Raw genomic sequence first — 16881 nt, 5'->3', positions numbered from 1 at the left:
GGAGAAAAGGGAAAAAATTCAATAAAAGAAGGAAAAAATGCAAACAAAGCTTTTGTAAATGGGGAGGAGGAGAGGTTGAAGGGAGGGAAGAGGAATGGGAGAAAAAGGAATCAAGCTGTATCAGGTACAGGTACAAACTTATAAAAAATAAAAACATTTTTTATTAGTATATGTTTGCTATATATAATGATCACATTCATCACAGGGAATTTGTACTTATACATAATATATCTTCGTTCTTTTATTTCCCATTCCTCTCCCCTCTGTTCTATTGAATTTTTAAAAAAATTGATCCCATCCCACTAGACTGATGTCACATCAAACTTTTATAAATCAGACTTCCCTTTTTATACATAGGACACTCTCTACTCTTTCTTCCTCATACTTATCACAGTTTGTAACTCTTAATTCATGTGATTGCTTACCTCCACGTGCCCTGGTTCACTGTAAGCTTTAGTAGTGTTGATTTTGCTCACCTCTTTAGAGAGCAGCCTGACATCTAGCAAATAATAAATGTTTCATAAACATTTATTAAAATAACAAATATGCTAATGAATGTGCCAGTTTTCCCTTCATCTCCATTCCTACCTCAAACTCCATCACACTTCTAAAGCCTAAAGTTTGCTCCTTGATGTAGAATTTTGAAGCTCAAAACTGTTGGAAGTGCTTCCTGCCATAACTAGTGAAGGACCCATTGGTGCTTTCTTCCTACTCCATCTGTAGTTGATCATGACAGAGGGGCCAGTGCAAGTTTAAGAAGGCAGGCTGCTTCTTTACCAAGTTGAGGGCAGGTTACCTCCCTCCAGGTGAATCAGTGCAAGGATCTCCAGGGGCAGGACAAACCTCTGGAAGAAAGAGGACACCTGGGTTTTCTGACCACCAGTCACTTATTTTGCCCACACTACATGAGTTTATCATCCACCTCCTGATGCTGCTTTGCTAATTCCTGACGTCAGGTCCCAGGCCTGTAAGGCCTCATACTCCATGAACAGTTTACAACGCTATGGGCTGTCTTCAACTAAAAACTTGGTTATTAGCCTTACACAGTATTTGTATTTTGGGAGGTGGCTCTTACAGACTTCAGAATACATCTCTAATGATAAAATCATTCAGCATCTTGACAAACAAAATTGAAGGATTATCTCAGTAGCACCTCAGTGAGTCTGATCTCTGTCCTACACTGTATCATAGGTTTCATTTGCTATCTTACTGGGATAATAAGGAAAAAACTAATAGCTGGGAGTATCTACCAGGCACCTTCCCAAATTGCTCTCTTATCCTCCCACAATTCCAGGTCACTGGCAAGTAGGGATACAAACCAAGAGCTGGTGGGCAGCATCAAGATGAAGGGGCTATAACTTCCCATTCATAAAACCAAGTCATATGGGGCTTTGAGATAAATATTCAGACAAAAGATAAACAAAAACAACTAAAAAGGGCATCCAAAAAATGTTCCTCTTGACCTACTTTTTATCTGATAAAGGCAAGAGAGGTACAGAAATAGAACGCAGGCATTTAAGGGATTGTTTCCTTGTGGCAGAAAGAAGGACAAATACCTATTTGAAAACGTTAAATTATACCTATAAAATAATTCCATTTTCTAAGTAGTCTTCTGTTTGATCTAGAGATCGTGGACAAATTTACAAAGTATTTAAATGAGATGTTCCACAAGTTCAAGAAAGACAAAGGGTAGTGCCACAGAAAAAAGAGATTAATGCTATTTTTTTCCTTTAAGATAAGTATTGAAATTAGAATGCCTTAATTAACACCAAAAAACACATGTGAATTACAGATATGGAATATTGAGTATTAAAAATATTTTAAGTGACATGAATATTTTCCTTTTGACAGTTAATAAAAATACTTTCACATTTATAGCCAAAATATAGTTCTGCATAAACTGCATAAACTGTTAACTGTTAAACTGCATAAACTGTTAATCACATTTGATATGATCAAAAACGTATTTCTGTATTTATCATACTATTATTTTTTTGTTGTTTTTTTGAGATAGGGTCTCACTATGTAGTTCAGGCTGGCCTTGAACTCACTATGTACCCTAGGCTGGCCTGGAACTTGTGGTGATCCTCCTGCCTCAGCCTCCTAAGTGCTGGGATTGCAGGCGTGAGCCACCACACCTGGCCATACTATTACTTTGAATTTGCTGTTTGTATTTTAATTATCTTTAATCAGATAGAGAAATAGGTAATGAATAGCTATTTTTATGTATCTTCACTGTTTCCATATTCCATAAATTAATCAAATATGACAAAGTAATGAGCTAATAGAGTTTACTTAATTTTGTTTATCTTTTAACTGAAAGGGTATTTTTGACAGCAAATCTTTTATGGTGTCCATTTCTTATTTTTAAAATATTTTAACTAGTTTTATGGCAGATAAATCCCTGTTTCCAAAGTCTGATAGTCTCTTGGGAAATAAACATTTCATCTAAGTTTTACTGACTGTATCATTGGTTATAAAAAAAATATTTCTAAAACTGTTTCATCACCTCAATGTGTATTGTGTTAAAAAGTTCATTTCTGGTCTTCAAATAGAAAAGAGTTGAGCAGACAAGTTGTGCAAACTTTTAGTTGAAATTTCAATATGTTCAAGAAAAAGATCTTGTATTAAGTACAATACAGAGATTCTGATCATTTGGTGTAGAGTGCCTCACTTGAGGTGATTGAACATTGTCACAGCATTGTTCTCTACTGCCACATTCACTCTACACCTTTGTCCCCAGAGCAACAAAAGGCTCTGATCTCCCTATACTGTCCTCTGCCTGTGCCTTTTAGACAAAAACACATTGACATCACCTTTTAGCTCTCAACATTGAACTTTTATCATTATTTGGCTTTTAGCTTTTCTTCATTTTAAAGAAATACCATTCATTTATGTCATGTGCTTTTTTTCTTTTTTCTCTTTTATCCGATTCAACTATCAGGGCCTGAAGAACACTGTGATGTAAGTGATGTTGTCTTAAGCTGATGTCTCCACCTTCTTACTCCTGTCCCCGCCACTGCCAATATGTTTCAGAATTCTCAATCACATGTGATCTCCAAGGGGTCTGTCTGAACCTATCTTTTGTTTTTCCCCCAACCACTTTCCAAACCACCCCACCCCACTAAGTTATTGCCCAACATCAGTTGGCTTTGGGCTAGTAAGTTCGTGCTTGGTGGGTTATCATTCATAGACTTAGTTGCATATTTACTGAGATAATGCTTTTGCTAAAGGCAGAGGCACTGACTGAAGAAGCAGAACTAACTGGAAAATAGGGACTTCCCAGGAAAATAATAATCTTAGGAATGCACATTTGTGGTCTGACAGTGCTACTCCATTCTGGGTGACATGAAATGAGGCCACACTGAATGGATCCACACTTATGGAACAAGGCTCACCTCTGCCATGGATGGGTAGTGAGGCGATCCCTGACTCACATGCAGAGCATCTTCTCATTTTTCTCTTTGCACCTGTTGTCATTGTAACCGATGTTGGTACAGTAAATAACCCCCTTACCTGAGAAAGGTTAGGCTGCTGGGAAGTTTCCTAGGGTCACTGACCAACACCAAGGATTGGCCAAACTTCCAGTCCAGAGATAGCCCTGTGGCATGGCTTTTGGGGACAGAACCGCTCACACCAGGGCATTCACACACATCACCCCCAATTTGCCACACTCAGTTCTCCTGCTCCAAAATAAACTCTGTGAAGCAGTAAAGACAAGTCACCATCCAAGGCTTATCCTGGCTCTGACCACAGACTATTACTCCACAAAGGAAATGAGAAAAGTCAGTGATATTTTATATGCTGTCAGCACTATTCTGACAGCCTCAATAAATTTCCTTTCAAAAATTTAATATATGATATTGAGCCCTTTTTCTCTGTTCCTACTTGGTTAGAGTACATTACATCTGCCAGACCATATTTGGCTCTCCAAAGGATATACTATACTATTACCTTTAATTGTGGCATCTAGACAGTTCGTAACAGTCTGAAACTATAAAGCTATAAAGCTGCAATTGGCCCATGGGCCCTATCCCTTGTTTTAGAAAACAAAAGGAGCCATGTATTATAGCAACCTTAACTCCTTGTCTATATTCCACACACTAAGGATCTTTTAAACTGTCCTTATGTCTTGGCACAAGCATTTACCAAATGGTTAGGGGCATGTGGGGTTCAAGACAGGAAGGCAAAAGAGGGCTGGGTTATTTACTATTAAACTGACAGGAAATGGCCAGGGCCCATATGTTACTGCTTTCACTTAGGCAAAAGCGGATAAATTAATTGCTTTAAAGAAATTCCTTTCTGCATTCTTCTTTTCTTTTTTCTTTTTCTTTGTTTTTTTTTTTTTTTGGTACTGGGGGTCAAACTCGGGTCCTAAGGCTTTCGAGGCTGGCGGCAGAACCACTGAGCTAAATCCCCAGCCCTCTTTCTACATTCTTTAGGGAAATTTTTTTCCATGAGAACTCAATGACCAAAAGGGTGGGTTTGGGCCTCAACAACTTTGACACTGTCCCTTGATGGAATGAAGCAACTGAATAAACTGATTTCCCCTGAGAAAAAAGATCATTTATAATATAGCTACATAAAATATTCCCAGTAGACTCATCAAAATGGAACCCCCAGTACTTCACAATACTTTTTCCTTGCTCAGATTCCCCGAGTTTTTCTTTAACACTTCCGCATGTTTTAGGAACAAGATTTACTTACCTGGAACTTTCTGCCCTCATTCTCAAATTTATCCAAGTACTAGCATTTGGAGGGGAAAAAAACCCAGTATTTAAAAGGGCCTAAAGAGTCAATTGGAAAAAGTCAATTCAAGAAGCCAAAGACAATCAAACAGTAGCGTTAAAGGCATGTGTACACTCCTGGGGAAGATTTCCCAAGAGGTCAGCAGCGTCTGATGTCTGATGCAACAGAAAGATCAAGTTAGAACAAGAGTGGAAGAGGTCACTGTCTGCTCTGCACTAAGCTGTCAGTGGCTGTGTCCAGAGCAGCTTCTGCAGAGGGGCTGGTGGGAGCCTGAGATCACTGGATCCAAGGTGAGAGGGGGTGAAGGAAGCAGAAGTTGGGTGGTTAGGGGAAGGGGAGAGGTGGGAAGTTGAAGCAGGGAGACCAAGGAAGGGAAGGCTCCCCTCCCCATACCAGGGATCGAACTCAGGACCTTGTGCTTGCGAGGCAGGTACGGCGGCGCCACTGAGCTTCGCTTTCTAATGGGAGTGACTGGAGCAGATTTATAGAACACAAAAAGGAGCCCAAGGATAGGCAGTGATAGTCTAGACGCTACAGCAAACACTGGATGAGGAAAGATCTTAAGTAAAAATTTAAATGAAACCTCTGTTCCAGGTACCTCCTCCTTCTTCTCTGACCACTCCAAAGGGAAATATTTGTGCATTAATGGATTTTGGGCTTCAGAGTGTTTATTTTACTGTGCTTGAGGTGGGTCCCTTGGGGAAACACAGAGACGAAAGAGGTACACGAAAAGAGCATCACAGTTGATTTTTTAAAAATCAGTCTTCAGTAATTGCTCTTAAATATCTTGTTTGGAACATATTCCAGCACTGCTTCTCTTTGAACCACTGATATTGGTTCAAAGTCTCAGCAGCAGGCCAAAACCTGTTCCTTTCAGCAGTCAGGATAAAGTGTAATGTCCTTTCTTGGGAAAGCCTTCATATGCAGAGCTTTCCATTGCTAAGATTGCAGGGAAGGAAAATACCAGAAGCCTAACTCTACAGCAGCTTTCTCTGAGATTTCCTGATGATAAAGTTTCCAATAGTGCTGCCTTCTGTCTTTTCTTTTCTGTGCCTACTTATAAAGTCATTTACTGCACAAGTATCTTAACTTTTCTTGACTTTGAAGGAGATAACAATACCTACCCCATAGTATTGTTGTAAGGATTCAATGAGGTAATTACAACAGTCCCACTGAGATATTAAACATTCTTTAAGTGCAACTAGTACTGTAGTCTTAATTGTACTAATAGTAGGCATAGTATTAAGCTGTTCTAGGTTATAAGGATTATAAATGCTTTCAGATTAACTCAGATAATAGTGCATTATTTTAAGAGTATACCAGGAAGGGAGGAAAAGAGGAAACTACTTAACACAAAACTAGGTCTTCTTAATGGCTGAAAGGTTTGGGACTCAGGATCTCTACTGGTTCCTCCTTCCTCCTCTGCTAGGCCTACTGACATCTTTCCCTCTCGTGGTTCTACTGATGCATAGCTGCTGCTGCTTCACATGTATGTCTCTAGGCCTCTGCCCACCCTGCCATTTGTTTATCTGGACCAACACATTTACTCAAGATCACACAATTAGATGAAGCAGGATTTGAATCACAGTTGTCATTCCTTGGGAAGTGGTTACTACATAAGTTAACATGCATATATTGAAGATAATTTCTTGTTAGATTTATTTTTAAAAATTCTCTACACTTCCTTGTTGTGTAAAATAAATAGGCTTTATTGTTAAATTTTATTGGGTACCAACATGCCTTTAAACTACTTGTTACTTCCTAATCTAAGGAAAACAGGAAGTGAGCAAAGTTGGTTTTAGGGTTAAGGTTCTAGGGACAGGGTTTGGTTAGAAATATCTTTTTTCTTTTTCTTTTTTTCTGAGCGTTAACCTTGAAAACCTGATTGTTAGCCTTTTTATTCTCCATGTCTTGTGGGAGAGGACTGGATCCCCATTCCCACTTGTTTTTTGTTTGTTTTCTTTTCTTTTGAGACCCTCCCTCAGCTCCCAAGGTCCCATAGGGTCTGAGCTTCATTTCCTCAGTGTCCCTATATAGGATTAAGTGTAAATAGATTAATCTGATATAGAAAACTGATACTCTAATGGGGTTTAGTTCGTATATTATTCTCTCACATAACTAATCCTTAAGGACTACTCATTGCTTTAAGGTGTTAAATATTACAAGTATAGCCAGTTATAGATGGTCTGGATTTCTTTTCCCTTTAAATCATGACAGAAAATTCTGCCTATGATGCCTAAAGAAACTTTCTTTAGGAAAAAAGGAACATAACCCACTTTCCTGAGTATTAAGAGAACTCAGGTCTCATTGTAGTTTAACCATTTGCAAGATTTGTTAGCATTCAGCCATCTCTATCTGCTCAGAGTGTTTGACTTTTCTTGCATTATTCATAGGAAGTGAGACTGAAATGGGAAGGTTGGCTTTGATTAGACCCTAGCCATATGAGACTGGCAAAGTTGGAAACATGTTCAGCTGCCTTCTCATGGGGAACATTGCTCTCTACCAAAAGGGACATCACAGGAAGAACTGCACAGATGTTGGCTTTGTGTTCACCACCTGGCCTCTTCACCATACCTTATGGCTTCCTTTCAGAAGCCAGTTCTAGGTTTTTCTTTTCTAAATCTCATTTCTGTTGATTACCATGGATTAACTTCACACTGGCATGTTTAATACACAGTAACCTGGTGCAAACTATTTGAACACCCTCCAGGGTCATAACCACATGCTTGTGCATTGAGAAAAAGGATATACACAAGATTTTGAGATGTGTTCAAATGCAAGAAGCTTTTTAAATGAAGTATTCTAGAACTGTAGAATATTCAATCTAAGTGTTATTCCTGCATTGAAGGTAAAAAGCAATGCTATTTTTAGGCAAGTTTTTTCTTTTGGGCTTAATGTTTGGAAACTATATAGGAGAACTGTTTAATAAAAATCATGATATTGACTGTAATTCACATTCTTAAATAGCCAGGCCCAGGCAGAATTGAAAACTCTTGGTGGGTATACTGAGAGATACAGTTCCATTCCATAATTTGTTATGGATTCAAGATTTCTGAAAAAGACCATCTTTATAAACTCTCATGGATTTTGCAGCGAGTATGAGGACAGAAAATGAATAATTCCCAACTCTTACTATTTGGTTATTGGCCATTGTGCCTGGCTTAGCTGAGTACATGCTTTCTGAAGGAAACCCTATAATCATTCAGCATTTGGAGACTAATTCATCCCACTTATGTGAGCGATATTACCTTTTATTTTTCCTGTAACAAAATCCTCTTCATTTTTTCCTCCTTTTCTCTTTCTGTAGTTCTTTACATTCCTACTCTAAAGTGCCTTGAAAAAGTTTACATAGTGATGAGGAGCAAAACATTTACTTAGGGCATCCTGAGAACCTTGACTTTGGTGCATTATGGATAGATCATTTCCTTACTGGAGGAAGTAGGAAATTACAGAACCACATTGACTAACATTCTCCTATTATTTCTAAGTGAACTCAAAATATGTATTATGGGAGGAGATAAAAATTTATTATACATAAAGAATATTACCACTAATGAATGTAGACAAGCTAGGACACAATGTTACTGGATACTAGATAGAGGATGGCTAGCTTTTTGGGGAGTAGACAGGTTTAGGCAGCTAAGAGCCTCATGCCATGGTGGTTGGTCAGACAGACACACTCCAAACACCAGGACATCAATTCTTCAGGGCACTAAGTGACTGTTCTGAGTGCCCACCCTACCTTCCCTGTCTGACCTTGAGCTTCAAAGGATGGCACACCCAGAAGCAAGCAACTGAAGCAGAGGGGCTCCCTAAGATGGCCCAGACTTGTCTCTGAAGCCACAGCAACACCACCGTAGGCAGCAACATGTTTAATTGGATGATTTCTATGAACTATACATGAAGTTTCTAACCATCAACATTCAGTCAGGTCCAAACATTAAGTCACAGGCTGTGGGAACAGAAAGCAGCACCAATGGTGGCACCCTGCAATCCTGGTTTTCTAAGGTAAAAGGTGGGTGGGGTAAGGTCTTTTTTTAAACCAAGCCCATCGCTTCAATGTACAAAATAATTACTCTGGATACTAAATTGTACTGAAAATGAGGACCCAAAAGCAAATACTATGCTACGTTGGGGTGAAGGTGGGAGGAAAGAAAAACCCTTCAAACAAGGAAGGAGACAGATGGGGGAAGGTTCTATGACCGTGACCTAGGAGGTCACCCACGCTGCTCCATTTTCACTTTTGGTGATGTCAGAGAGGTCCGATTTTAATTCTCTTTCTACCTCTTTGTATTTGCTTGTAAGTTTCGCCAGCTGTCCACCTGATCATCTCGAAGTTTTCCTTCCACTCTCTTTCTCATTTGGCTTTTTCTTGAGCTAGCTGAAGAACCTCACATGGATTGAAACTGAAGTAAGAGGAACCAGGATGGATCAGTCTTTCAACCTGATTTTTGGACGTTGGAACTGAATCTTTTTTCTCTATTTGTTTTACCTCACTGTAGAAGGTCATAAATGCGTCCCCTGAGCTGCTGCCGCCGCCAGAAGCGCCACTCCCTCCAGAAGCCTCCATTTCCCCGGCTCAGCCGCCATGTGACCCTCAGCGAGTGTGCGTTCATACGCGAGATTTTGAGGTTGGTTTAATACGACCGGACAGATCCCTCGGTCAGGTTTTCTCTTGGCATGAGTTCACAAGCGGGTCTAGCACTCCTAAGTGAACTGGATCGTTAAGATGTAGAGTCTGGCAGTGCTCAGGCCAGGGGAGGTCGGACCCCATTTTGACCAGCTCCCCAGCCGATTCTTACGGACTTTAAAGTTTTAGGATCACGGCTGGAAGAGACAGTTTCAGGACAGGGGCTGCAAAGCTGGTGTTCAAAGTCTAAAGTTAGCCTTGTTAATATAGTTTAGCTTGAATATGGGAAGGTTTTGGGTTTAAGTTCTTTAAAGAAGAAAAAGAGAACACTGCCTCAATGTATAAAAGGAAAAATTGTCACATATGTTCCCAATTATAAGTATCTTGCATAATTTTCTAGGAGTCTCATCAGAATGTTTTTAGATCATTCTTATGATTCTGAGACTGTTTTGACTTTAAGGTGGATAGTCAGGAATAAATCAATACAGAAAGAAAGAAATTTCTTTGTATATAATCTTCACATTTGCCAAATGTCTCCTTTAAAAAGTTCATATAACTCTACCATTCATGTCTTCTGGTCTCTTATTTCTCAAGATTAAGAGTAAATTATACCTGTTGGTTTAAATTTTGCTATATTTTATGAAATAAGTATATAATTATTCTAATATTGCACATGAAGAAAATTTTGCATTAGACATTTACCTGTACCCCCTAGAATTAAGAATTTGTTGTTTAGCCAGGTCTCTTGACTTTGAAGAATGGATTGGTCCATAACTCAGGCCTTACAACTTCACTAAAACAAATACCCTTATAATTGTCATCTTCAATAATTGTTTAGTGTATAGGATATATTCTTATTAAGTAATTTAAAGGATTTTTACTTCTGCATATATTACACTTTGTGACCAACATTTTAGTAAGGGATGAATAAAGGAACTTATTTCTATAGTTAGATAACAATTTTATTTCGGATATACCATTAGAATTTTTGTGACATGTAGTGAATAGAACACAAAAGTGGGCCTTTCTGACCCCAGCAGGAAATAATATTTGCAGAAATGATAAAGGACATAGTGGCTTCCTGGAAAATGTTGGCAGAAGACTGGGCCTCATTTCTGGCAAAGAATGAGTACTTAAGCTAAGTGATCATAAATATGCCTATCCAGGCAAAAAAATTCCCTAGAACAGGAAGACTCCATTCTTTAGTTCAGACCAGGCTCTGCTTCAGAACTTGATCCATTCACCCAATTCATCTCTGCTTTAGTTTACTTTTCTGTAAAATGAGGACGATGTTTATCCCATGGGAAAGTTGTTAAGGGGATAGATTTGGCTTTATACCCTGTGCGTGCTTCCTAGAGGCTGTGAAGATAAAATAAAATAAAAGACTTGGGATGATTTCCTTGTTCTGTAAATGGCTAAGCTTAGCTGGGTCAGGGTCTGGGTATCTTTCCTATTTGAACAGTTTTTCCCTCATATCAACCATCACTTCCTTTACTGTAAAGGCACCCAAGGTTTCTCTTGTGTCTGAAACCGGCTGTCATGGAGCCATGAGTCTAGAGGATCAGTGGGAAGGCCAATGCTTCATATAAAATAGTAGTAGCAGAAGCTCAGGCATCCCTGCACATTGGAATATAAATAAGCTCCACATGGGCCACTGGGCATGGTGTCTAATGGCTGAGGCAGGAGTACTGTCATGAGTTTGAGGCCAGCCTGAACTGCATAGTCAGAGCTACATAGTGTGACCCTGTCTCAAAAGAAAAAAAAAACAAAAGCAAATACAACAATAAAAACTATTAATTCAGGGGCTTTTGTCTACTTTCCTATTGTAATATCCCCAGAACCTCGAATGGGTGGGTGCTCAAAAATATTTGTTGAAAGAATAAATCTACATCAGACATCGGGTTTTGTTCCTCATCTTTCCTGTCTGCTATTTCAATTAAGAGATTCTTTTCATTCTACCTCTTTCTTAATCTTGTTCTCTTTCTTTAAAATACTCACCTTAGTCTCTTGATTCCCCTTCATTTAGAGCCTTTTGGTAAAGTAAGCAATAGTTAACCATTAATAGCTTAGTAACTTAGAAAGGGGGTAGTTTCTTTGGCCTAAGAACATTTTTTCCATCCTCCAGACTAAAATAAATTTTGAGAAAAGATGGAGGCAGGTTAGGACTGGGAACAAAGGGGTAGAGAAAGTGATTATTTTGGAGTATATTAACTATGCATATAAAGTGGCATATTTTAGTTAAATCTGGCTAAGGAGGAACTATGGGTATTATTACCTGGATGTTTGTTAAATCTTGATCATCAAGTTAACTAGCTAGGCAGAGTTAGTTTGGTTGAGAAAGGTGATTATATGGCTAAGTCCTGAGTCACTGGGGGAGGACAGGCAAAGGACAAGGAGGTTGGCAGGCAGAGCTGGAATTTGTCTGCTGGCAATAGACCAAAGGTTCTCAAACTTCAGTGCCCATCAGAATCAACTGGAGGAATTGGACCCTGTCCCCAGAGTTTAGGATTCAGTAAGTCTAGAGGGTAAGGCCTGATTTGCATTTTTACCAGGCTGGAAGATGTTGACACTGCTGGTCCAAAGACCAAATTTTGAGAATCAATATAATAGAGAATGTGCGGGAAGATAGCATCAACAATTATCTGATGGTCTTTAATTTAGTGTAATCCTCTGCCACAAGTTAAGGCTGTGTTCATGGGCAAACGGAAAGTGTCTTAGCTACCTTAGTAAGCTCCACAATGTAACAGAGCAAAATTACAAAGAAAGGAAAGATTTAAAACTGCCCCATTTTCTAGTAAAAGGCATATTTGTATTTCACAACTGGAGTCAACTTGAACAGCAGAGGCCAGAGGGCCCTCCGGGTCTTCATGAAGCACCTCACTAAGTCCCACAGACACGCTACTAAGTCCCTGCCCTGGACAGCACCTCTGAGAACAAACAGCCCAGTGTAGAACCTTGTGCACATATACAGCTTGTGGCCTTCACCCTGGCCAGGGAGCTGGCAGTGCTGGGACAACTTGTAAATCACAAATCAGAGCAAAGAACAAGGTGCTTTTAATCCAGTGTCCAACAATGTGAGCTATGTTTAATTGAATCCAAATGGTTAGAAAGTGGGCACAAGGGTTCCAAGTATGTGGAGGTCAGTTTTATTTTTAAACTTCAGGAGACTTAAAAACAATAGTAATGAAAGGAGCTCTCAAGATACTGTTAAGTTTCTGTCATGGTAGATTAAAATCTCTATGTGACTGTGTGTGCATACAACATCTGTCATAAAATTACGGCAACAAACATTTTGAAAAAGGGGAAAAGACTAGGGCTAGGAACTAGTGCTGGAGCATTTTCCTAGCATGTGGGAGGCCCTGGGTTCAATCTCCAGCACTGTTTAAAAAAAAAAAAAAAAAGAGTGAGACAGAGAAAATAGAAGAAACAATTCCTACTATCCTACCTTGCTAATGTAACTGTGACTAGCGTTTCCTTCCATATGCTTTTAAAAAGTGTCCTTAGATTTAAATACATTTTTTAACTTGTATAATTAGCCAAGTGACTAGGATCATGATCTTTGGAGTCAGACAGACTTGTGTTCAAATCCTAGGCATAGACATTTGTCGAGTTTTGCATTTGTCCAATGAGGTGTTAAACCTGGTTCATTGAGTTGCTGTGCTATGCTCAGCACCAGGCCAACCATAATGTAAACACACAGCAGAGAATGACATAATTTTCACTTTTTATTAAAACAGTTATCAACTTTTTACAATCCTAGTAATTGGAAAGTTCTTGTTCTTTTTTTAACATTATTTTTTATTAGTACATATTTCTCATACATATTGATCACATTCATCATAGGGAATGTGTACCTGCACACAGTATATCTTAATTCTTTATTCCCATTCACCTCCCCTCCCTTTAACTCTTCTTCTCTACCTCATTTACAAAATGAAGTTTCTATTTTCCCTTCCGTTCTCTTTTTTCCCTTTTCCCTTCTTTCCCTTTCTCTTCTCCCTTCCCTTGCTCCCCTTCCCATTTGAATATGTTCTTCCGACTTCGCAGTACCTAGCCTCCATTTTGCACTTTATCCTTTCATTTTCTCACACAAGAGAAACAATGCAGTGTTTAAACTTGTGTATCTGATTTATTTACTTACAATTATGGTCTCAAGGTGAATTCATTTTCCTACAAATGACTCAACTATATTCTTGTTCTTTTTTTTTTTTTTTTGGTACTAAGGATCGAACTCGGGACCTTGCGCTTGCGAGGCAGGTGCCGGAACCACTGAGCTAAATCGCTGGCCCCTATTCTTGTTCTTTTTAATGGCCAAAAGTATATCTATTTTTACTCTACGCTTCTAACAGAATTTCACCCCACAAATCCTGCAGTGCTTTCAAGAAAACCTTTGACAGCTTGTAGAGAGCTTTTGTTGTTTGTATTTTCCTCAAAGATGAGACTTAACAAAGAGGTGTCAAAGCCAAAACAAAATGAACGAGCTGTGGGCTTGGAGTGAGATGGTCCAGTTGATTTTGCTCAGCTGTGTGGCTTTGTGCCAAGACCAAGTGGGCAGCACATAAAGCCACTTTGGTAATCAAGATGATATGTTGCTAGGGAGATGGGTGAGAAACAAGAATCTTGCCTCTGAGGATAGTTGCAGATAACAGTAGGCAGGATAGTCAATGAGATCAGCAACTCCTTAAATTTGATAGAACTACCTTGTACCTTCTCTTGTATTGCTGGTTAGCGTTAACTGTAAAATAATATGAAGAACAAATATACAAGGCGTTTAACCTAGCAATTCCAATTCTAGGACCTTTTCCCTCAGATATATTTGTACACATATGAATAAACATAAGTAGAGTTTTCTGAACATTTTTTGTGTTGGTAAAAAATTGGAAACAACAAGTCTGTAAAAGAGATTAGTTAAATCATCGCCCACTTATATAGTAGATATTGCTGTTACTTATCTATTAAGGGAAAAAGGGAAATTACAAATCACTAGCAAATGGATAAGCAAATTGTGACATATCCATACAAGGGAATACTCTGCTATAGTACAGAAGAATTAACTATTGATAGACATTGCAACATAGAAGATTTCATATGTTATCCCCTCATTTGTGTAAAAAATAAATGGAATACAGAATATATACATCTGTTTATCTGTGTACAAGCAAATTCTTACCAATATTATTTATGGCAAGGAAATTGTCTATCCTACAGACAGTAGTAGGAAGGAAAATTTTTTGTAATATTTTCTATAGTTAAAACTGTAAAATATATAATATATTCAACATAAAAGTAGACTAGTTTATGGGTTGGGGCTGTAGCACAGTGGTAGAGTGCATCCATGCATGCGTGAGGCCATGGGTTCAATCCCCAGTGATGCAAAATAAATGAGTAAATAAATACATAAAAAAATTTAAAATACTGTAGTTTATAACTATACCTATCTCTGGTATTACATGTACAGTAGTTTTTCGTGCTTGCTTTGTTTTTGTTTTCTCCAGTTTTTAAAAATGTATTTAGCTTATGTACATAAATGGATAGAAGATTGTATTTTTTTTTTTGGTACCAGGGATCGAACTCCGGTCCTTGTGCTTGCGCAGCAGGAGGCAAAACCACTGAGCTAAATCCCCGGCCCGAAAATTGTATTTTAAATTGCATCATTCACAACAATAAGTAAATAGAAGTTGTAAAGCTATTATGTTTTATTTGATTTCTAGTTGATTCCACACTGGTGTTAGACAAGGTACTCCATATATTTCTGACCTTTGCAACTTGTTGAAACTTGCTTTATGGTTGAACATATGGTAAATTTTGGTAAATGTTTAATGTGTACAAGAAGAACAAATATTCTTCATTTAGGTATAGTGTTGATTAGATCAAATTCATTGATCTTCTTCAAATCCTGTGTATCTCTGGGCTTTTTGTCTACATGTTCTACCACCTATTGAAACGGGCATGTTCAAAATTTTCATTATGATTATGAATCTGGTATTTTTCCTTCTTCTGTAGTTTTTGATTTATATATTTTGATCTTATGTTACTTGGCTCACACGTTTTTTAAATTGTCACATTTTTCTGATGGGTTGATCTTTGAACATTTAGTAATGTTTCTTGCCTTAAAGTCTTCTTGCCTGATACTGATATAGCTACACCAGTTTTCTTTTGGAAACCTTTGCAAAATTTTTGCCCTGGTGAAAGAATAAACAAATTGTAGTGTAATCATACAATGATCTATACCCCCAAATAAAAGGGAATGAACTATTGATATACAACATAACATATGTGGACCTCAAAATAATTCTGTTGGATGAAAGAAGCAAGCCTCCCAAAAGGGAGAAGATTTGTATTATTCCATTTATATAAAATTATAGAAAATGGAAACTGATCTACAGTGATAGAAAGCAAATTAATGGTTACCTGGAGGAGGAAGGAAAGCATTTAGAAGGAGCATGTAGAAACTTCTTGATTGCAGTGAAGTTTTCTTGTATATATTCATGTGTGAAAGCTTATACAATTGTACATTTTAAAAACGTGCAGTTTTGGCTGGGCATGGTGGCACATGCCTGTAATCCTAGCCCTCTGGGAGGCTAAGGCAGGAAGATCACAAGTTTGAGCCCACCATGGGCAACTTAGTGATTTAGCCAGACCCTCAAAAAGTATTTTTAAAACATTTAAGAACTGGTATGTAGCTCAGTTTGAAAGTTCTAGGTCCAATCCCCAATACCACAAAAGTGTAGTTTGTTACCTGTTGATTATATCCCAGTAACTCATTTAAAAAGAAAATGTATTTCTTATAAGTAGCATATAGTTTTGTTTTGTTTTGTTGGTACCGGCGATTGAACTCGGGTCCTATCGCTTTCGAAGCAGGCGGCGAAACCACTGAGCTAAATCCCCGGCCCTGTAAATGTTACTTCTGCTCCTGTTTTGTCTCACTTCCTCTTTTGGAACTTTGTTTACATATGTTAAATCTGCACCTTCATGCCTGAGCATGCATGTCTGAAGAAACCTTTTTACTGTATATTAAAACAGTTATGAATGAAAAGTACCCAAACTTTACAGATGCCCTTTTAGGTGATCATGCTACTGCATCAGCAGGTGGTGATTGTACCGGGAGAGAACTAATTTATATGATGATACATAAGGGACGAGGAGAGTATCTTAAAGACACTGAAGACATTGAGTCATGGTACTCTAGGATTGTTGCTGGGACCTATCAACTCTTAAGACATCTAATAAAGATTTCTCTCTTCAGAGGTATTTTCCAGGTGAAAGGGATTTGGGACTCTCCTATAGGGAACAAACTAAGGTTCCATAGCTTGTTAGTTAAGAGGAACACTGTAGTCATGTTTCCATCTGTTGAATCAGCTTTACAGAAATTATACATGTATAGGATGTTTATATAAGAAGAAATGGAAAATATGAGAAACCCTAAACCCAAAATAATCTGTTATAAGGCTTTTGACTGAAGAACTTTGAGGAATTCATTTCAGACTTTATTGCTCAGACAA

General features: G+C 38.3%; 1 protein-coding gene across 3 annotated transcripts in view; it reads left to right on the top strand.

The window, feature by feature from the left end:
- The window catches only part of Dock8 (dedicator of cytokinesis 8), a 231693-nt gene that overhangs the window by 23157 nt on the left and 191655 nt on the right, over positions 1–16881 (top strand). The window contains exons 1-2 of one of the 3 annotated variants that reach the window (XM_004838199.3): positions 4380–5039; positions 9252–9380. The exons of 1 other annotated variant lie outside the window; for it this stretch is intronic. In XM_004838199.3, the coding sequence (XP_004838256.1) occupies positions 9262–9380 (119 nt within the window). In that variant the 5' untranslated portion in view covers positions 4380–5039; positions 9252–9261. Of the gene's footprint in view, positions 1–4379; positions 5040–9251; positions 9381–16881 lie in introns of those variants that run through there. One more of the 3 variants, XM_004838200.3, reaches the window with a different exon arrangement.

The sequence above is a fragment of the Heterocephalus glaber genome, unplaced genomic scaffold (genome assembly GCF_053883595.1).
Source record: "Heterocephalus glaber isolate CG9 unplaced genomic scaffold, H.glaber_assembly_v1.0 deba00001481, whole genome shotgun sequence".
In the NCBI taxonomy this organism is placed as follows: Eukaryota; Metazoa; Chordata; class Mammalia; order Rodentia; family Bathyergidae; genus Heterocephalus; species Heterocephalus glaber.
The sequence above is the reverse complement of the archived record's forward strand: the minus strand, read 5'-3'. Positions and strand labels throughout refer to the sequence as shown.